Genomic DNA, 22,320 nt, shown 5'->3' on the forward strand with positions numbered 1-22,320 from the left:
GTGACTTTTTTATCATTTTGGTTGTAAAAGATTACTCTTTTACAAAAATGAATAACATGGAAATAGCTATTGTGATAATACATGTATAACCCAGTGGAATTGCTTGTCAAATGGAAGAGGGGAGGGAAAAACATGAATCATATAATATCAGAAAACTTATGTTTAGATTTGTTACTGGAATAAAATAAAATTTTAAAAAATTTAAATATCTAGGGGGCAGCTCAGTGGATTGAGAGTCAGGCCTAGAGGCAGGAGGTCCTAGATTCAAATCTGGCCTCAAATAGTTCCTAGTTGTGTGACCCTGGACAAGTCACTTAACCCCCATTGCCTGGCCTTTACCATTCTTCTGCCTTGGCAGAAAGGGTTTTTAAAAAAAACCAACCAACCTATATCTACAAGTTAGCCATGATGGACTACTATATTGCCATTAGAACCTTATTGATGACTTTGGGTTCATGCCTTCTACCTATGGATCAGCAAAATCTCCAGAGCATGGGATGAGGGACATTCTACTGTCAGAGAATCTCATTCATAAAGGATTTATGCTAGTCTCTTAGAGTGGCCTTTCCCTGCTTTTAGGGGGTCCTTTTTGTCTTTTGAACAAAGTGATTACATTCCTTTACTGCTTCTTCTGCCTATTTCCTGGCCTGATTTGAACTGTGTGAAATTAGAATCTGTTACCCTCAAAACTATGACAGCCAGCAAAAACAATGATTCCCAGGAGCCCACTCACTTCCTCTCATTATGTGCTGACATAGACAGGAGATACATTGGGGATTTCCATGTTTGGTCCTCTTTCCTTCCTGTTGGTGGTTTTGGTGGAGCGGGGATTTTTGAGCAGGGAGAAAACTTAATTATGTGGTTCTGTTTTGTCAGATAATAAATTTTATAAATATAATACTTGAAGTGTTGGATATTAATTTATCTCTTACAGATGCCAAAGGGACTCAATATTAGTGCCCCACACCTAGTGATATTGATAACCTACCTGACTTAACTCAACACTGATTAATAAACTCCCACCAAGTTATATCCTCCCTATTCCACTGATCCTGCTGGCACAATTTCCCAGGCAACCCTTTCTAACACGTTTACTTATTCCCCACAATCTTAGGTAGAGGTAGGCAAATTTGAATATTCTTTGCTCCTCATTACTCACTTCAAAGCTGACCCTCTACCACCATCACTTTTCCCCTTTGAGATTTACTCAAATCATATTTACCACTATATCAGAAATTGTGTGGCTGCTGTTTACCAACCTCAGGACAATTCTCTTTCTTTAACGAGTTCAGTGCTCCTATAACTAATCTTGCCCAGCCAAATTTCCACTTCTATGTCCTTCTCCTACCTCCATCACTCAACCTCTTTTCCTTAAAGTTTCATGCTATTCATTTCTGCCACCCAGTCAGAATCTTTGTAGTTGCTGTCTATAGATCCCAGCTTATTCTTTTTCCTTCTTCAATGATTTTAGTCCATGGCTCACAATTTTCTCTCATTTTCCAACTCCTGACTTCCTACTAGGGGATTATAACATGCATATTGATTCTCCCTCAAATCCCTTAATCTCTCTGTTCCTCAGTCAACTCACTTTACATAATTTATTCTCCCCCTCATCTCAGAAACAAAGAAAAAAGTCAAATCTTCACCTTGCCATAATGCACAGATGTACTACCTCCATATTCAAAAATTCTTAAATCTCTTTATCTAACCATAATTTATTGATTTTTCACTTCTCCCTCTACCTTCCCATATATAACTCTAGTCTTCATCCACAGTGTGACCTCCAATCCTTTGACCTCCTCAATTATCTCCTAGGCCATCTCCCCTGCATGGGCTACTCTCTTTTCCCTATCTTGATCCATTGGTGAACTGCCCTCCAGCCCTCTTAACTAGCCCTTTTAAAATCTAGCCAATTATGCCCTAAAAAGTCTCAGTCTTGGATCACTCTCACCATTCCTAGACTTCCTTCCTAAGTATGTATTGATGAACAAAGGTACAGAAAATCATATCACCCCTCTGCTTGGGTCCACTACAAATCTATGTTACACAACCTCAACTGAGATCTCACTACTCTAGGCAATCCTCATATGCCTTATTTATTTATTCTATCCTACTCTTAACTGAGGTACTTTCAAACCTTTTCACCTCTCTTCATTCTTTCCATGGTATATTTCCTATATTTCCCTATAGGTACCTTTCCCCATAACCATCCTCTCAGCTGAGAACCTTGTGTCATATTTTACAGAAAAAAAAATGAGGACATTAGTTATGAATTTCCTCTTCTCCCCCATTCATTATCTCCTATCCTTGAGATTCCTTCTGCCATTATGTTCTTTAACCTTACCTCACATGAAGAGATAGCCTTATTCCTTACTCAAGTGATCTCATTCTATCTCACCTCTTTCAACAAACTGTCCCTTCTGTCATCTCCCATTTTATTGTTTATTTTCAATCTTTCCCCATCTACTTGCTCATTTCCTATATACAGGTCCATTTATTCCCCATGCTGAAAAAGCCCTCACTTTGTAACAGTAAAAATTAAAGTAGGAAGAGGCACAAAGTTTTAAGCACAATCAATGTATTAGTAAAGTTCAAATTTATCAATAAGTACATCTTCCCCAGCAAAGTCCCACCTGGAAATCAGTGGGGCAACTCTCTTTTTTTCCTTCAAAAAACTATTTTTGAAGAGTACAGAAAATAAGGAAGGCTACCATCATAGATGAAAGAAAGTATTATTGGATGGAAATTGGGAATAAAGGCTAGCAACAACCTTCTCCTTCCCTCTCCTGACTAAGAAATATCAATTGCTTGAGTTCAGCTGCATGTATAAGGGCAGAGATAGCAAACTCATCCTTGATATATAGACATCTGAAACTAACCATGTTCAAAATAGAACTTGTCTTTTCCCCTAAGGCAATTAATAAATCTTTATTGATTGATTGCTCCATATATCTCCTCCCTTTTATGACTGGACTTCTTGAGAAGTCTATCAACAATGAGTTTCTCTACTTCCTTTTCTTTTCAGTCTCTTCACTCTCTACTCTCTGGCTCCTAATCACATCATTTAGCCTATACTTCTTTCTTCTAAGTTACTAACAACTTTCTAATTGCCTAAACTAATGACTTTTTCTTAACTATCATTATTGGCCTCTCTTGACACTTTTGATCATTCTCTTTTCCTTGTTATTTTTTTCTTTTTAGGTTTTAATGATACTACTCAATCTTGGTTCTCCTCTTACATGTCAGATCATTCCTACTTAGTGTCTTTTTTCTGGATCTTCATCCAGGTCATGACTGCTAATTGCTGGCATCCCCTAGGACTTTGTCCTCAGCCCTTTTCTCTATTCTCTTTCATTTCACTTTCTGACCTTGTCAGCTCCTGTGCATTCAATTCTCATCTCTATGATGATGATTCTCAAATCTGCCTATCCAGCCTTACATTTCCAACTGTCTATTTGACAACTGGAACTGTATAGGTTCCATAGACATCTTAATTTTAGTGCATCTAAAACAGAATTAATTATATTTTCCCTAAAATTCTCCCTTTTCCCTAAATTCCCTATTTTTTAGAGAGAATTATCACTCACCAAGTCATCCAAGTTCCCAACCTAGGTATCATCCTTGACTCCTCTTATTTACTCCAATATCCAGTCTGTTGCTAAGACCTGTTGTTTATCCCTTCATAACATCTCCAATATATACCCCTCTCTTTCCTCCAACACTGTCACCATCTTGGTGCATGGCTTCATTCACTTCATGCCTTAGTTATTACAACAACCTACTATTTAGTCTTCCTTCCTCAAGTCTCTCCCATCTCCAATCCATCCAGTGCTCAGCTGTCAAAGTGATCTTTCTGACCATGTTATCCTTACTCAACAATCTCCAATGATTCACTATCATTTCGAGTCCTTCGCAACATGGACCCCCAGCTTTCTGATCTTACACTCTATGCCATCATTGTATTCTGTGAGTCAGTGACACTGGCCCCCTTGATGTTCCTTGAACAAGATTCTACATCTCCAGATTTTGAGTATTTTCCCTATGCCTGGTATTTTTTCCCTTCTCAGCTTTACCTGCTGCTTTTTCTGGATTTGTTCAAGTCCCAGATAAAATCCCATCTTTTACAAATCTTTCCTAATCCCTTTGAATTCTAGTGCCCTCTCTCTGTTGATTATTTCTAATTTGCCCTGTATTTATCTTATTTGTAACTAATTGTCTGCATTTTATCTCACCCATTAGACCATGAGGTCCTTGAAAGTAATCTTTCTTTCTATCCCATTTCATGGTACATTGCTTTGCACATAGTAGGTGCTTAATAATATCTATTTACTAACTGAATCACCTCAGAGGTAATCTAATCCAATTTCTTCTACAAAAGGTCAAGAACACTGAAATAACCTAATTACTAATAGTCCTTGAAATTGGGTCACTTATATGTAGAAAGGGGATGAAAGGATCAAGGAAGCAACTTTGCAGTTACTTCAGTGCCTGAATGCATGTATCAGACCTTGCTGTTGTAATGAAAAACTTAATTGGGTGTTTAAAATGGCTTCCTGGTCAGCTTCTGTGATTTTTTTCTCTCTATTCCTTTAACTCATTTCTATCCTTTCTGCTCCTTTTGCCCCCAAATCATCAAGTATTCCTTCATGATTCTCGCAGAAAGAGGATCTAAATTCATCAGTATAAGGATATTTATTCATTTTTAATTCCCTATTTTTACCAGGAAATTTGTTTCTAAACTGAGTCCTCTTACACCCCCCCCTCCCTATTTCTATTGTCCCTTTTGCTTCCACTGAGATTCTTGGTTTCCGGAGTGATGCACTGCTGATAGAATCAGACAGCCCATCCACCAGTGTAGTCATTAATAGCTTCATTAATAGCTTCTTTGATGTTTCTTCCTAAGAGGCACCATAATAACTTGTGCTGTTTCTAGCTCTTAATTTTGAACTGCAGGATCATCTTCTTTGCCCTTCTTACTACCTTTTCCCCAGAGTAATCAGCTATTACAGTTTTATCTATTCACAGAAAAATATCACCTCTCTCATCTCTCAGAAGATCATAAAATCTCATTAATTCCATAAACCTACTGTTCAGTGATATTCTTCAGGCAACTGGCAGGAGACCAATGAACCTCGAGCCCCAAATTGCCTGCACTGGAACACTGTACCCTTGTAGTATTTAACCATTCTTCTGAGACTTCATGCTGGCTGCTGCCAAATATTATACTCTTCCTCCAGCTTTGGGGGATGAAAAATGTGTTTTCATGGTATTAAGCAAGCACAAGCTATTTACTGTAGATTACTAAGCTATTAGGAAAACTTGTCCAAGCTGCTGATGACTTCCTTTCCTCAACATTATGTTATCACTTGGGCTTAGTCGCATTTCTAAGCAGAACATTTAATAGCAGCACTTCTCCAGGAATATACGTGCCCAGAAATAAGGTGGTTTAGGAAGAGGAATTTACATGAATAAATGCAAACTAGTTTCCATCATGTTTGCTTCTGACTGAAAGGAACTTAGCTTTAAGGAAAGGGACCTGGAGATAGAAGATAGAGATAGATGGAGATAGAAGCAAGGAAGGAGTCAATCTGAAAAGATACTGGGCATCTCAGTATGTGTGTGTGTAAACATGTATGCCTGGATATCACTTGGAGACCCATTTTAAATTAATGAAGTAGGAAAGATTAGAAATGATTTTAATTTTTATCATTTTAAGGGTTAGAAATTTTTATATTGAAGCAGAAATATTGATTTGAATATATCCCTATTTTTGTCTTTTCTTTACTTTTTGGAAAACCTTATAATGAATGGACTTGTATGTCAACTGAAAAACAAATGAATGGTGCCAGTAAGTTTTCTATCAGAGCTCTAATACTCCAAAGTAGAAGCATTATGACCTGTACTAGGATAGCGTATCAGAGCAGGTAAACCAATAAAACACAGACATGCTCATGGAAAATCACAGAGGTCTTTTGGCTAAAGTATTCCTTCCCTGCACTCAGGTGGGCCATTATTTTCTTTGTATATCCCTGAAAGCTGTAAGGAGCCACACTCCCACACTGTAGCACTCCAATTTCCAAGAGGATATGACATCATAACTCAGGAGAAGGAAGGGTCAAAAGTTAATATGGAAATACTGACAGGTTTGCAAGGGATACTAAGCCTGGCAATAGGAGAAGATTTTGTGGCAGGAGTTGGGTAGGAAAGCCTAAGATTAAATACTTTTCCATGAGCCAATCTGTGAAATGAGGAGGATGTGCTCTGTGCACAGAAAATCTAGCTATTGTTATTTTAACAAGATTTTATTTCTCTTGAGCCAGATAGGCGAGTACTTTCCTGTCCTGTGTCAGAGGTTGAAGGGAACTAAAGAATTGTTTTTGGATATTATTTTACCTATTGATTCGCTAAAGAGTAGGAAAGCATTGATTTGAAACTACTCTCAATGTTTTACCTTTCAATATAGAAGAAAGCTGAGAGGCTTCCAAGGATTAATTAAATTTTCTTATCTTAACCTTTTACTTGTTACCAAATGCTATATAGCATGCTTCTTGTGTACCTTTTGTCTTGTTAATGACATACTAATTAACTGTCAAAACCCTAGAAAATATACTGTTGAACATCTAAAGGTTGTCTTTGCCGTAGGCCAGGCCTGGGGAGACGCGCCATAATAAAAGTTTGGATCTCCAGCTCAGAATTATGGCCCAGAGATTTCTTAATTTCAAACGGTAATAGTAGTAGCAAGTCATCTCAGTATTTCTATCATCTTAATTTTACAGATAAGGAAACTGAGGCTCGTGACTTGCCTAAGTCACCAATTTGTAGCCTCACCAAGTTTTCTTCCTCTGGACATAATGAAATACTCAAAAGAGAAGCAAGTCACTCTCTGCAATGACCCCTTTACACAGAAAAACTAAATGAACAAATATGTATATTCTTATTTTATAAGGAACTGTGAGATATAGTTCTGATTAAATTCAGTGCCCAAAAGGCCTTATTTCTCTAAATGAATTTCTGTATTCTTTCAGAATTAGATAATAAGAACTGGGCAATTGGAAATCTTGTGCCTTTGAAATACATTTCCCAAGAGCCCACTGACTTCCTTTCATTATGTGCTGACATAGACAGCGGGATAAATTTGGTGAGGTACCTGGTCTTGCTCTCTTTGCTTCCTGCTCTGACTGTGATGGAGTGGGCTTTTTGAACAGGTAAATTAGCCATGGGCCCGTGGTTTTATTTTGTTACTTCAAGTGCTTATTAATTAATCTTATAAAATATAATATTTAAAATGATTGTAGATTAATTTTAATTTTTACTGAACCATATAAACAGTCATCACTGCTTCTCATTTAAAATGCTATGAACCGATATCTTAACCAGGTGAGGAAATCCTTGGATTGATCAATCCATTATAGGCATTAACTCTTTAATCAACTTATGCACAGCTATGAGGCAGACAGTTGTCTGTCTCTTCTCCTCTCCCTCAACTTGAGGTGGACCTTGTGAACTTTGGGGATTCAAAGGACTTTTCCTCTTCCTCTTTGCCATCCTTGCAATGTCCCTGGATCAGCTGGCAGTGATGTCTGAACCAGAAGCCAAAGATAGATGGGAAGCTGATTAAGGATCCTATAAAAAACCCAACAGAAATGCTATGCTATATCTGAGGAGAATATCTTGAAGAATATGACACAAGGACTCCAGGGGGGGTTGGTTACCCCTTTGCCATATATGAAGTCCAAGTTTGAGTCCATTTTTCCTTGGACTCTGAATGTACTTGGGTAAGAGTTCATAGACTTTTAGGGAAATATTTTGTACTAACTCTTTTTATTTTATAACCTTAGTAAAGATTCCTTCCTAAAAGTCTGAAACTCTTGGTGTAAAGCACATCGGTAGAGGCTTATGAGAGGTAATACTAGAAAAACTCCAGCTCCTTAGAGAAGTTCCTAAACCTTGAAGGTGCAGTTGGCTCAGCTCTGGTGACCAAGAGACTGGCAATATGAGTGAGGGTTGAGATAGTATATATTATATTTATGTTATCAATTTATCCTTAGTTGCTAGGAATTTCAGAACTAAATTCAGTGTCCTATTGCAGTAACTACTTCATCTCCAATGCCTGGCATCTATTCTTTAGTTCCCAAGATCTCACAGAATCCAAGAACCAGAAGGGATATTAGTTATTTTTTTTTCATTTCATCCTTTTCTTTTCCAAATGAAAGATTTCACCCAGTCCCAGAGAGATGAAGAATATCCAAGTCCAGGTTGTTCATCTTCCTCTGATCTGCCACTGTTCTCTTTGTCTATTCTCTGGCCCCATGTGTCCCACTTTAACATTCTTTTTTTAGATTTTTATTTAATTTTTATTAAAAAAATATAATATATAATATAAAAATATAAATATAAAATATAATATTAAAAATATAATGTCCAGCTTTACATATTTACTACTTGATGACCTCCAGTTGTTTTTGGGAGTGGGGGAATTTAAGTTCTAGAAACAAAACAGTTCCTTTCCCTATTCCTCTCTTAGTACCAGCAGCATAGACAAACTGAATGCCTGCCTATTTTGTATACACACAGATAGCCCTGGGGTAAGTGCTACTTCCATGGCACTTCTTTGTAAACTGAGGCACATTTCTTTTTCAACTGATGAGAAGGGGGTGAAACATGAAGATGGAGAAAAGGGGGATTTGTGGCCATGTGGAAAACATCTTCCCTCATTTTCTTTTGGTTTTTATTTTCTGCAAGGTACCTCTTGGGTTTCTATATGTAGCAGAAACCTGGTAATGAACTGAGTTTAATTTGAGAAAAAAGAAAATTGGTGCTTTCCAGGCTGGCTAGCTCCATTTGACTGATTAAAATAAAAAAGAATAGTGAAAGGTCTTCTATTCTCTCCATCTGTACACTTCTCCTACCATCTCCAGCTCTATTCTTTGTCCTCTTAGCTCAACAAGAAATCTAACAGAGTTGCACTGGTGGGATGAGGTGTGATAGGGGCATGGAACTACTTTCTGATGGGTTGGATCCCAAGAAACCATCTGTCTTGAGTCCATCGGACTATATGCCTGTATTGAACTGAACAAAATCCTCCCTTTCATCCCGGCGAATTCATCCAAGTTTGCTTATCAGAGCCCCAACTGTTCTGCATTACATAATCTTCACCATGCAGCATTTCAAGGGCCCGTGCTAATTCTGAGGAAGAGCATATTGAGGGTAGGTGTCCGAGACAAGAGAGGGCAGGGAACACTCTCCAGCAAATTAGAACAAAAGGCTTGTGGGAGATCTTGGAAGGGAAAAGCAACCCAACTAAAATGAATCATAGATCTTGAGAGATTTCCTTGGCTTTTACTCCAAGTAAGCTGGAAACATGGAACCTTTCAGAGAGAAGGAAAGAAACGTCACATCGAAAAACATGCATATTTGGTAGAATCAACTTCCGCTTTGGTCTGGGAAGAGAATGTTACCTTTGGAAATGTCTTGACTTCCCAGTGACATTTTTTTTTTCTATTATTCCATTGGCATTTGTATTGCTGTAGTCAATCATTGGCCTCTCACAGTGCCATATTTCATTGACAATGGCACATCCCATTTTACTTAAATATCCTATGATGTCATGTGTCAAAACAGCAAGACTGCAGAAGTAAATTTTGTGTTTTTCCATCTTCTTTCCTTCCTGAGATGGGAAAACTTCAAAAGCTTTGGATAATTGGCTTAGTGTGTACAAACTGTATTTAGAATCAGAGGCCACAGAGCTCAAATAAAGGGACAATTTTGAATAACTCATGAGGCCATGCGTTGGTCATAACCTTTCTGAGACTTGTTTTCCTCCTTTATAAAATCAGGAAGGCACTGTCTTCCCTATAGTTGTTTGGAGGCTCTACTGAGAAAGTGTAAACAGAGCATCATACAATGATGGGTTATATATCTTTACAGCTTTCCTTCCCATCATACTCTTGTTCCACCTGTTCCCTTTATAAAAGTAAAAACTGATCTTATGATGCAGAGTTCTGGCATCCAGGGCCCTTGTTTGAAAGCCGGAATACTTTATTATTTAATCAAATTCTGGTAGCCAGCACCCTGGCTTGGTGGCCTGTTGTGAGGCTTTGGATTTAAGTAAGTCATTTAAAAAATATAAATATAAACCAGCTTATCTCTCTAAAGATCGTTTTACTTTGTCCTCTGTACATAACTGTTCTTTCCGATGGGATCATCTGTGTTTTATGAAGTCAGCTACTGGAAGGGAGCCAATATTGGGATGCTGATAATGAGTATTTAAATAATGCCGTTGATCTGCTGGAGATTTATTTCTGTTAGAAAGCAGCCCTTTCCTCTTTGCCATGGGTGCCTGCAGCCTCAAGTAAATGAAAATCTGTGCCAGCGCTCAAACTGGATGATTCTGAAGCAGCAGTCCCAGAGAGGCGAGAAGGAACAACAGAGAACTGAGGCATTCACGCTCAGGAAAAAGTAAGGTGCAGTCAGAAAGGCTGAGCAGATGACTTATAGATTGTGTTGGATGCACAAGAGCGGCCACATGGTTAGCTTCACAAAAAACATATGTGCCGTTGAAAGCTCACGTAGGGAGGCAAGTTTAATGTGGGGGAGAGCGAGAGGGTGGAATGATCTCTCTTACTGGAATGCCATCTGAAAGGCAAGAATGAACTGCATACCAGAAATCTGGTGAAATAACAGAAGGCACTTTTAGAAAGGTTGTTGAAAGAGCTCCCCCCCCCCCACTTGTTTGGCTCTGTGAAAGAGACAAGCAAGAGGAAGTGGCTTTAGTTGCTTTAAGTTGGCAGATTTCAATGATCTTCCAACACGTCATCAGGCTTTTCTACTGTTTTGTTAATCCTGTGCTCATCCTGAATCTGAAATCCAAAGTGACAAAATTTTGGCAAAATGGCTTTTTTTTATATAGATGAAAAAATGAATAGCTCTACAAGCAGAAAACACATTCTTGTCAGAATTCAAACTTTTTTATAGTAAATTCAAAACGAATAATTTTTCAATGCATTGTTGCATCCCTGAGACAAATTATCACAGGAATCTCCCTTTCCCTTTCGTTTCTTCTTAGCGTGTATGTTTCCAGATACACTGAGAGAAATGAAATCAAAGTGTAAAGATTAAATGGGACAGACTCAGTTTGCTACAAATAGTTTACATTTATTATAAGAATACAGTAAAAGGATCTATAGACCCATTAGTGGTGATTGGTCCATTTGAAGCAAAAAAAGACTACTAAGAAATGACAGTTTATAAAAACAATGAATTTCCATTTTAAAGAGAGAAAATCAGGAAAATAAAATACTGTTTTAGCAGAAATTCAAAGAGTATTTCTTATGAATGTAAAAACTGACAAATAAATAAGTGATAAATACAGATCTGTGTTACAATGATAAAGGACAACTAATGACTGCTTTACATCCTTAAGTATCATTCATTTTTATATTGCTTAAAGAGCCAAATGAACCTAATAAGACATTGTCTTTTCACACTTGCTGGAAGAAGCACCTAATTCCAGTGTTCTATATTATCTGTTTCACAAATATATTATTTTTAAACAACAACAAAAAGCATTAAAGGTGCTTTCCCTGATCTTAAGTTCATGGAAACACACTTTTGTCACAAAGTGGAGAAAAATACATGGAACTTTTAGCTACATTTAAAAGTCATAAGCCATGGTGGCACGTGCTATCCTCAAGGCTGAGGGTGGACAAAGGCAGATGGCATATGTGCTGACAACCACATCCCTTAGGCCTTCTATGTTCCATAGAGAAATAAGTAAATAAAACAGAATAGAAAAACCTTTCTGGCACACTCAGTATTAATGAGCCCATCCTGGAATTATCCCACCTCTTTTCTGAGGGGAGTGGAATAGCCTGGCTGCATTCTGTACTTTTACACTTCAATGACTGAATCTGAAATGGCACCCTCTCTTTCTGATTGCACAACTTCATGCCTCAGCTCTGATTTAGTCTTCTGATGCATTTAATGTATATTACCAAGTAAATCGAACAGAATCGATCATTTTAATAGCTCAAGTGTAAGGATTTTGTCAAATTTCATTGCATAATTTGAATATACAAAAATGTCTAGTTTTGGCCAACTAAGGATGTGAGCCAGTGAGCATCCTGGGTGTGATTATGGAAAACAAAACCAGTTCTGCTGGAAATAGTCTTTTGGCTGCCCTTGCTGTAAGGTAATCAAAAATATGGTGGGGCCAGAATGTTATTATGTGAGGATAGAAAATGGCATTATGAGGAAAATAATAATGGTTAAGTTCAGTGGCTTAGGCCACCTTTGCTACTGCTACTTCATACAGCAGTCTGAGATTTCTTGACACCAGATAGGTAGGTTTACATTGAATCCAGTAACATTATTTAAAATTTACTTCCCAATCAGTGTTCTTCAACCCACCCACACCCACTCCCTCCTGCATCCAGGGATTCGTTTGTAGTGTTTATTACAAAGACTTGTGGAAAATACAGGCTCTAAATTAAATCTCTGGTTCTCCTGCCCCTGGATAGCTAGGATCACTTATAGAAGTGTTTGAGTACACATTAATGCCTTATTTGCCTGCTTAGAGAATTAGGTTTTTTCTTTAAAAAAAGATTTTTCAAAAGACTCAAAAATGGAATCCCTGAGGGTATTTAATAAAAAAAATACTACTAATTAATGTTTGGGGGGCCTTGAATAGTTTTCTCTTAGAAAAATAGACAATGCTAATATAACATAATATTATTCTGTCTAGCCATTTGAATTGTGAATTCTTTGTATAGTTTTTCCCATTTAAGTGCTGTTCAACTACTATTTCCTTCTAACAATTCTTTTATGTATGTCTTGAAAACAAGGTTTGTATGGCATGACTGGACAAATAGCCCAGTTTTTGCCATAATGCTTCCACTTGGAAGTATGAAGATATTTTGGTTATCTGTCAAACTCCTTGAAGCTGCCCTCCAGTCTCCATCCCATCACCCCGGCTCTCCCCTCTACCTTCCTTTACTATTAGAGAATAGAAGTGCTGGTTTGCCAGTTTTTTCCTACCGAGAAGCTACTTTGGATGAAATGATGCATTTTGCCCCTTTTAACTTAGTTGTTGCTTATGACATTTTGCTTCCTTGAGGAGCAGGAATATTTGGTTTGGAGAACTCAGTCACAATATTTTAACTGAGTAATATTTCAACATAGCACTTCTTCATTTGCCGTTCTAAGTAAGCTTGCTTACTTTGAGGGTAAAGCCTTATATGTTTTATCACTCATGATGTCACAGACAAGTCTTCAGAGTTCTGGTAAATGACTGCAGAGATGCCATTGGACATTTACTAACCAGAAAAAGGATGCAAGGAAAAAAGATGAAGACATCATTGAAAAGACTGAATGAGAGAGGGATGTGGCACTGGGAATAAATGTTGTATAATGATCTAAGGCAACCGTCTTTTATTTTTAGGGATTTTGAATGTTAGTCTGTTTACAACCTATTCCTGACTAGCTTTCTGGCCAAGAGGTTCCCAGACCACCCCTCCTCCCTCACCCCCCAATCTAAGGTGATCTCTGTTTCCCCATTTGTTTTTTACTTATCGTATGCTCCCTTGTATGTTTGTACCTCTTTGTGTTCAGTTCATGCCCTCTTTCCCCAATGAGATTATAAACTCCATAAGTCTTGGGCCTGAGTCTTGTATTCCTCAGTGCCCTCAATTGCAATTCCCACTGAACCTTGCACCTAATGGATGCTGTATGCATAATAATTCAATCTGATTCTACACACATTTAAATGCCTATTATATGCAAGGTAGTATATTGAGTACTGGGAATACAGGGACTGATAAATTGATGGACTGCAGCTGCTATTCGGAGAGGGACCTTCAGAGGACCAGAGAAAAACTTCACAATAGGCACTGTATAAGATTAGCCCTTCTTGCTCATTAAGGCAGGAGATGTTAAAAATGATCATTATCTAAAGGTCAAGATAAAAACCAGAAAGACAAACCAGAGAAACCAGGACCGAGCGTAGGGCCTCTCATATAGTAGATTTTCTTTAGAGCATATAGTATAGTATATAGTTTCATAGAGTATCCTTTATTATATCAATGTCATTATTGTTAACTTAAAATGTTTCATTTCATTACCTAATACTTGTAGAACAAATTTGTTTAGGGGAATTTAGAACTCAAGACTCAAATTCTTCAAATGGCCCTCAGAATTTTGTTTGAGTTCTTTTTTGTGTGCAAAGAAGACTCTTGAAGGAAAATCTGGTTTCAGATATGCATCTCAAAGCTTTGGCTTCTACAAGTTTTTTTTTTGTTTGTTTGTTTAAAGAAGAAAATTCAGAGTTGATTCCTTATCAGGGACAAGTAAAGATAGTTGAAAGTCTTCTTAACTTCAGTATGAACCAAAGATAGAAAAACCTTAGCCTCATGGACAGAGGGCTGGACTTGGAATCCAGGAATCTTTAAAATTCCACCTTTGACCCTTATTGGTAACTGGACAAATCTCTTAACTTCTTTGTGCTTCAGAAAACTGCCTAAGATTTATAAGTCATATGTATTGTGATCCTCACGATTATAGATCCTTCATAATACATGTATGACTAAAAATAATCTACCTCTCCTGTTGAACAAGTCAGCAATTCCAGTTTTTTTCTCAAAAGTTTCCTCTTCCAGGATAATTTTTTAAATAGCTTACCTTTATTTTATCTATGAGGCGAATGGATCTAAACTACAAATTAATATGGGGAGCCTTAATGGGAAAAAAGACAAGGAGATAATTTCAATCCAATAGATTGAATAGTTTATCTCAATGCCTTATGGAAAGTAGAAAGGAAATCAGATCTGAATTACTCTGATGTCTCTTATTAAAAATCATTAACATTTTAAAATGGAAATTTTAAAGAAATAAGTGAAGGATAGACCTACCAAGGTTCTGGGTGTTCATATAGCTATGAAGACAAAAGATAAGAGAGAATAATCCAGAACGGGAGACCCCTCCAAACAACTCTTTTGAATTCTTTTTTTCCTTTTCATCACTGCATTTATTGACTCAATATTAAACCTTTTGTCATTCCCTAGGTTCTTGTCCTTACCCTCAATTTCTACACAAACTTCCTTTTTCATTAGTCTTTCTCTTCCTTGCTACATCATGACAGTCTAAGATGATTCTAAACGTCTGCTGCAAATTATTAGCATAAAGCAGAGAACTACATAATGCTGTCACATTGTTTGCTGGCGGCTGGGCAGCTCATATGGTTGACATTGCATTTTTGAGAGCAGGGTATGACAGAATAAGATATAAGTCTGGAACACAAATTGGTTAACAATAGCCAAATGGTGTTAATGGATGGTTTAATGCGGATATGATGGAAGACTCAGAAGAATTCCTTAGATCTGGGAGTGACAGGATTGAACCGATATGGGGAAAACCCATGATGCCATTCCATGAAAGTGATCTCATGAGTTTCTGCATAAACAGTACTTCTGCAATTTGGACACCATATTATTCTAGTCACAGATGAAAATCCTCCAGTTGATCACAACATGGTGGCAACTGACCTATTTTGCTTCCTTTGGTCCCAGTGGTCAATGATGTTGCTTTCCTGTGGGTTTCTACTGATATTTTCTCTATTTTTGTTCTCCTTAAACTTTTCATGATACCTGTACAACTATATCATCTTAGAATGAAATAACTGGTTTTTTTCTGCCTTTAAAGATGGTTTCCACTCTCACCCCTCTTTCTATTCTATACTGCCAACTAAGCCTATTTACTTCTCTGTGATTTCAAATGACTACAAATATATTACAGAATGCTTACTCTTCACATTAGGATGAAAGCAAAAGTTTGGTTTACAAGGGAATACAATATTTCCTTTAGCTGATTTAGACCTGTGGTATATTATTTTGAGGTTTTTTTTTTATCTCTAATTACAATTTTTTAATGAAAAATTTGTGGGTTGTCAATATTTCCTTCACGAAGACACTGCATTGGGAAGTTTTTAAATATTTCTTTTGCAGAAATTATTTTAGTATCCCAAAGAATCTAATATTCAGATAATAGGCTAAACTAATTAAAACTGAGAGAAAGAAAGAAAGTTAAGACTGTTAAATAAAACAACTCTGGTGTGTTTTAGCAACATGTAATTGATAATAAAAGAAGTGACAACTTTATTTTAATAGCAAACTTTCATGTTGAGTCAAAAGTATAATAGAAATCCATTTTTATATTGAAAATATCTTACTTTACTTAATAAGATATCAATCTTTGTTCCTTTGTTGTCCTATTTCACAACATATTATGCTCTGCAAGAGGGTTGTGAATTCTTAAAGATTAAAGTCTATACTTTCATGATCCAGACACTACTTACTGCTGCCACCAATTTATTTGTAAGAAATATTTAAATTAGTGCAGTGGTGAGGTGTAGATGTGGAATGGAACAAACAATACTCTTCCTGAAATATTTTCAATCAATCTTATTGTGATGGGAATGTGGTCATAAATAGTTCACACAAAGTCTTAGTAATTTACTTAGAACATCTAAAAATTCACAAGAACTAATCTTAAATAGGTGAGCTACACTTCAAAATAACAATGATATATGATCTGGAAATGGATTGTTTCCTTATCATTTTTTTGTGTGCTCATCCAGCTATCAGATCCTTGGGGTGAGGCATGAATCATAAATGCTTTTCTTCTTTCTTGCTAGGCAGTCTAACAATAGTGTTCTTAAGTAATATTTACTTAATAAATAATAAAGTAATAAAGTGACACCATAATATAGTGGAGTTAGCCAAAACTACATATAAAACTATTTTGGAAGACTGAAACAGTTTATGTATGGTTCATAGGGTAAAAAAAACCCTTATAGTTTAAAGGAAACTCAAAACAATTTCAATTTCTAAACACTGCTTTAGCTCTTCCAAGTGAATAAAAATGACTGTTAAATTACAAAATTCAGAGTACAGAAAATGCAACATTTCTCTTTCAGCTCAAGGTCTGTAAACCTGGCATTTTAATATTATTCTATCTGTTGTGAAATTGTAATAAACTTGGGAAATGTCTTACCCAGGCTATGGATTTTTACCAAATAATTATATTTGGTGAATTTACAAAAAGGCAAACAAATGAGATCTTCATTAGAGGACTTTGGGGAAAGCTGATAAAAGTCTTTATTTTTGAAAGTTCAACTAAAACCTGGTATTTCCTGCCTGACCTCCCCTGAATGGAAAGGTTTATGTTGGTTTGGGGATATAACCATGGACTCCACAGAATCCCTAATCCATTTTATTTTTTGCATGCTACTAGTATTTGTAACTCCAGGAATTCTTTGGTTGATAAATTATCAGTTACTTAAAAATTTTCAATAAAAAGCTCTTCCAAGATGTCTAAATGAAAGAATGCAAGTCAGAGAATACTTGATTGTGTTGTACATCCAGTAATTAGGAGTAAATCCAAGGAGTTATATAAAGAAAGATCTGTACAAAAAATGTTTATATCCAACCCTTAGTTAATCCATTAAATATACAAAGATTTTGTATTACAATGAACAAATAATACCCAAAGGAAATGGAAAAGCAGATCATAATGACATCTGAAAGGTTCTTTAATGCTATAACTGCTTTTCTCATCGAGCAAATAAATCAGTGTTTTTTGCTCTTTTGCAGACTCCCTTTTCCATAAACTTGCAAACTATGAACAGAATTTATATTCATGCTTTTGATGTGGATTAGCCTCTTAAAGCACATAATTCCAAAAATTAGCAGTGAAAGAGAGACTAACTTATGTCTCAAATACAATGAAATTTATGGCACAAAAATGTTTTAAAGTTTTTTTTTTTTAATGCACATACCTATATTAAATTTTGCATTCTTAACAACTGATTTAATCCTGAAAGTCTCCTGAACAGTTACTGATCTTGAATGGAAAAGCTGTCTGCTTTAGAATGAAGAGCAAATGTAATCTAAATGTCAAAAACTTTCTCATGTTTTGAAAAGACTGTTAAATTTAAATAGAGTTGGGTTGTGAATTGCAAATTTTAACAGCTTGGATGAGAGAACTTTCATGTTTTCTACCAGTATCTAAGGATTATACTCCCAATGGTGATCATAAAATTAAAACCAAAATAAAATATCCCCTACATAAGAGAATATAATTAAGATTTGCAAAATAATGGGAGTGTCTCTTTCACAGAAAAAGAATAAAAGAAGAGATTCCTTTGTGGAATTATGACCAGAAAAAGAAATGCTACCAGTCGATGAGAAAATTGCCACATTCTTTACTACTTCCACATCAAGAACTGAGGTAGGAACCTCTGATTGGTTTAAATGAGGAAAGAGGTGGAGGCCTTGGACATGAGGCAGAGTCCTTCCACCTGTGGGACCCATGACAAGTCACTACACAGAGCCTCTTTTTTCAGCTATAAAATGAGGGGGGGGCGGATTGGGCTTGATTTACAAGATGCCTCCTGACTAAAATCTGGGATCCTAAGAAGCACTGTTGGTGCTTTTCTTCATTTGTGTATTAACTAGCACAGGTATATGTGATGGCAATAGAATGCTCAATTTATTTACATCATTTGATTGAACTGAAAAGAAAAACTGATTAAAAGGACACTTCCTTCATATACCACATACAAATCATTTAGGGAAAATTGTTTTCATTTTAGCTGAGTGTAGCAATCAATATGTATGAAACATATTTTCATAAGAAATCTGATAAATACGGGGCATCTTCTCTTCAGCGTCATTTCTTTCACTCTTTAAAATTCTGTGCTTGGTTCTCGTGCAATAAAAGTCACCAAGAAGTTACAAAGGGCAGAGGAAAGTAGATCCAAAATACCTAGAATTTTAGCTTGTTTATCTAAAACAAAGCAACATTGCAAGGAATAGATATGGGCATTTTCAAAGGCTTACCTTTGCCACCATTTAGTCCTGATCACAATTACTGCCATTTCCCATTTCTCCTCAAACACAAGCTGGAGCGACACACACACACACTCACACACACACACAGCCCGAGGAGTAGCTGCAGTCATACAGCTATGTTGTATGACTGTATGTATAACTGGATGAAGCTAGTGGCAAAGGAGCAACTGAAACCCACACGTGTGTACACTTGTGTATATATCCCGAGCATCTCAGAAACATGCTTTGCTACCTGCCGGCTAAGTTTAGCTGTGAGTATGAGCAGCAACATGGGATGGGGCAGAGAAGAATGTGCCCAGAAATGCTTTTCTCTTCGGAATGCGATTCTGCTTTTTGTGCCCTCAGACTCTACTGTGCACCTCAGCCAATCTCTGTGTACGGTGAGGACTAAAATGATGACATCCCAACAGCTGGAGCAGCAGGCTGAATGGAACCAAGCTCTGGGGTGCTTCTATCAAGGCTGAAGAGACTAAGAAGAAAAGAATCTCTAATGTTTGTGGACGTGTGTTTTGTGGTTTCTTTAGAAATTAACTTCTTGCTCACTCTTTATGGAATCCAGGAGGTATTGACACATTTTTGTGGCCCCTTAATTGTAACACTGAGAAGGGTCGGGTAGGAAAAAATTAGAAAGATCCTACTAAGAAACCAATTTTGTATTTCCTTTCATTTGCACCTTCATCACTACTCCTAGGATGCTTTGAATCTCTTTTACTCCTCCTGCTGGTAGCACCTTTTCCGGGATTCATTCAAAGCAGCAGCTAAACCTCTGGCTTAAGCTCTCAAAGGAAACTCTGTTTCTGATGATCTGACCAAAGAGAAATAGGGTGAGAGGGAATAAGGAAAACGTTAACCCTACTGATGAGATGAGCATGAGGTGACCCAGTATACTATTTTTAAAAAGTCCAAATATTCTCAAATGCAAAATGTAGTATTGTTTTTTAAAGAGGAAAATTGAGTATGTTTCAAACCTTGTCAACGGATGTGATGCAAGCTATTAAGAAAATAAAAGTTTGGGAAAATATTCTAAAAATAGAATCTTGCCTCAGTCATGAAATGAGCAAGGTTAGGCTGGAATGTGTATCTGCCAACTCGGCATCACCAAGGAGGATTATAGCACCAATGTATTAGGTCTCTATGACTTAAGGCAACAAACCACAAATGGAGCAAACTATGAATGAGCAATATCGATTGTAGTTAATCCATGTCAAACAGAGAGGATCCAGGGCCCTTTACGTGTGTAGGCTGGGCTTTCTATGGAGGAAGGCTCGGTACAGCAGAAGAGCTGTGGTCGGCTAAGCAGCACTTGGCAGAACAGTCTATTTCTTGAATGCATATGCCTTGGACATTTTCAAATTGGCACATTAAAAACCCCAATTAATTTAAAAAAGTAACCCTAGACTATTGCAGGTAATGTAGTATAAACTCATCGTTTATGAGGGAAAAATATTACTTTGCTGGAAAACAGAGTCCTGTAGGTGGTATCTGGCATGACTTCATCCCTATGACACTTTCTTCTTGATGGCAGCTAGCTCTTTCTGAAGTTCAATGAAGCTGGGGCGGTTTTCAGGTTTGTAGTCCCAACACTTCAGCATTATTTTATAAATTTCTTCAGGACACCTCTGAGGAGCTGCCATCCGGTATCCTGGAGTCCCAAAAGAAGAAGGAAAGGTCATTAGAGTATTAGTAGAAAGGCAGCGCTATTGTTCTTGGCCCTTCCTTAACACTCTGGTGCAACTTTTTAACTTTAATTGTTTAGGTAGTCAGTTTAACAGAAAGTTTTACAAATGGCATGTAAAGCCATACGGAATTCTCTTTTCACATGAACTCCAATTCTGCTGCTCAGCAAGTACTTTAATATCTCATTACAGGAGCCATATTTTGCTTACCTTAGGAGCTGAAATACTTTGTGAGAATATTGTAATGTAGTTGTCCTAAACTAAAACACAATTTTCATTAAAAGACATTTGCAGACTGTTTCAACCATACTCTAACATCAAAAGCTAGCAAAATTTATAAGCTTCTCCTAAACTCGTTTGGGGAATAGGTTGTGAGATTGTATCTCGTCTTGCATTTGATGGATACTGTAAGAACCAAAAAAACTCAGAAAAGGAATCGTTGCCCTAAATCACTTAGTTCTACCAATTCATCTGTATACTATCTACTACTTTTGAATTTTTGTCCCTCAGTCCCTCTTTCTATCAGTGTTCAGACTCTAAAAACCAACGTTGGATTGAGAGCCAGGCCTAGAGACGGGAGGTCCTAGGTTCAAATCTGGCCTCAGACACTTCCCAGTTGTGTGACCCTGGGGAAGTCATGTGACCCCCATTGCCTAGCCCTTACCACTCTTCTGCCTTGGAGCCAATACACAGTATTAACCCCAAGATGGAAGGTAAGGGTTTTAAAAAATTAAAAAATTTTAAAAAATTAAAAAAAAAAAGTTGGACTATTCCAACCATCTGCCTCATGCACTTATACTGAGAATTCTGCTGACAGGAACTAAAACTAAACTGATTGGGCCTACTACAAATTTATTTCATCTACTTGCTCTCACTTTAACAAGACAATCCTTTTGCTATCCCTAACAGATTATTTATCCCACTCCCCCATCCCTACCCAGTTATTCTACACACCACACTTATCAAATTATCAAAGATGACAAAAATGGGAAATGATAACTGCTAGGTCTGTGGGAGGGCAGGCACAGGAACATATTGTTGGTGGAACTGTAAAATGGTCCAATCATTGTAGAAAGCAATTTGGAATTTTTCCCTAATATACATACAAATTTTGGGGATTCAGCAAGACTAGTCTAACATGCTAAAATATCATAGAAAAAGGAAAGGAGCCAGCCCATATGAAAAGAAATGTTTACAGCACCTTATTTTGAAATGGCAAAGAACTAAAAGCTAAGGGAATGTCCATAAATTGCAGACTGGCTGAACAAATTATGATTTAAGAATGTCATGGAATATTATAATGCTGTAAATGATAAAAGGGACAGTTTCATAGAATCATGGGAAGACTTGTATGACTCATGTAAAATGTTGAGCAGAACCAGGAGAGCATTGTCATTTGCAAAAAGCATTTGTTTCCTATTTATGCTTATTATATCCTTGACTTCATTGTCTTGTTATAATAGTGAGGTGAAAGGAAGTGGAGGCATTGACTCTAGATGGCTTTTTCTAGGAGTTTGAGAATTGCACGGGGTGAGAGTTTAAGGAGACGTTGGCAAGAGGAGGGCAGAATTAGGCTTGCAATCTTCTGGAGGAGATGGGAAGGGATAAAATCAAGGGCATATGTGGAGGATGTGGCTTTGGCTAATGTATTATCAGGGCCTGGGAGAAAAGAAGGAAGGAGGAAATAAGCATTTAGTATATGTGTCAAGCACTGTGCTAAGTGCAGGGGGCGGTGAAGGAGA

General features: G+C 37.0%; 1 protein-coding gene across 9 annotated transcripts in view; it reads right to left on the minus strand.

Moving 5' to 3' along the window:
* Positions 1-11,133: 11,133 nt before the first annotated feature.
* Positions 11,134-22,320, minus strand: part of FER (FER tyrosine kinase) — a 258,919-nt gene continuing 247,732 nt past the window's right edge. For all 9 annotated transcript variants that reach the window (XM_056824726.1, XM_056824725.1, XM_056824719.1 and 6 more), the window contains one exon: positions 11,134-20,544. In XM_056824726.1, the coding sequence (XP_056680704.1) occupies positions 20,402-20,544 (143 nt within the window). In that variant the 3' untranslated portion in view covers positions 11,134-20,401. The remainder of the gene's footprint in view (positions 20,545-22,320) is intronic.

Source organism: Monodelphis domestica, chromosome 3 (assembly GCF_027887165.1).
Source record: "Monodelphis domestica isolate mMonDom1 chromosome 3, mMonDom1.pri, whole genome shotgun sequence".
Lineage (NCBI taxonomy): Eukaryota > Metazoa > Chordata > Mammalia > Didelphimorphia > Didelphidae > Monodelphis > Monodelphis domestica.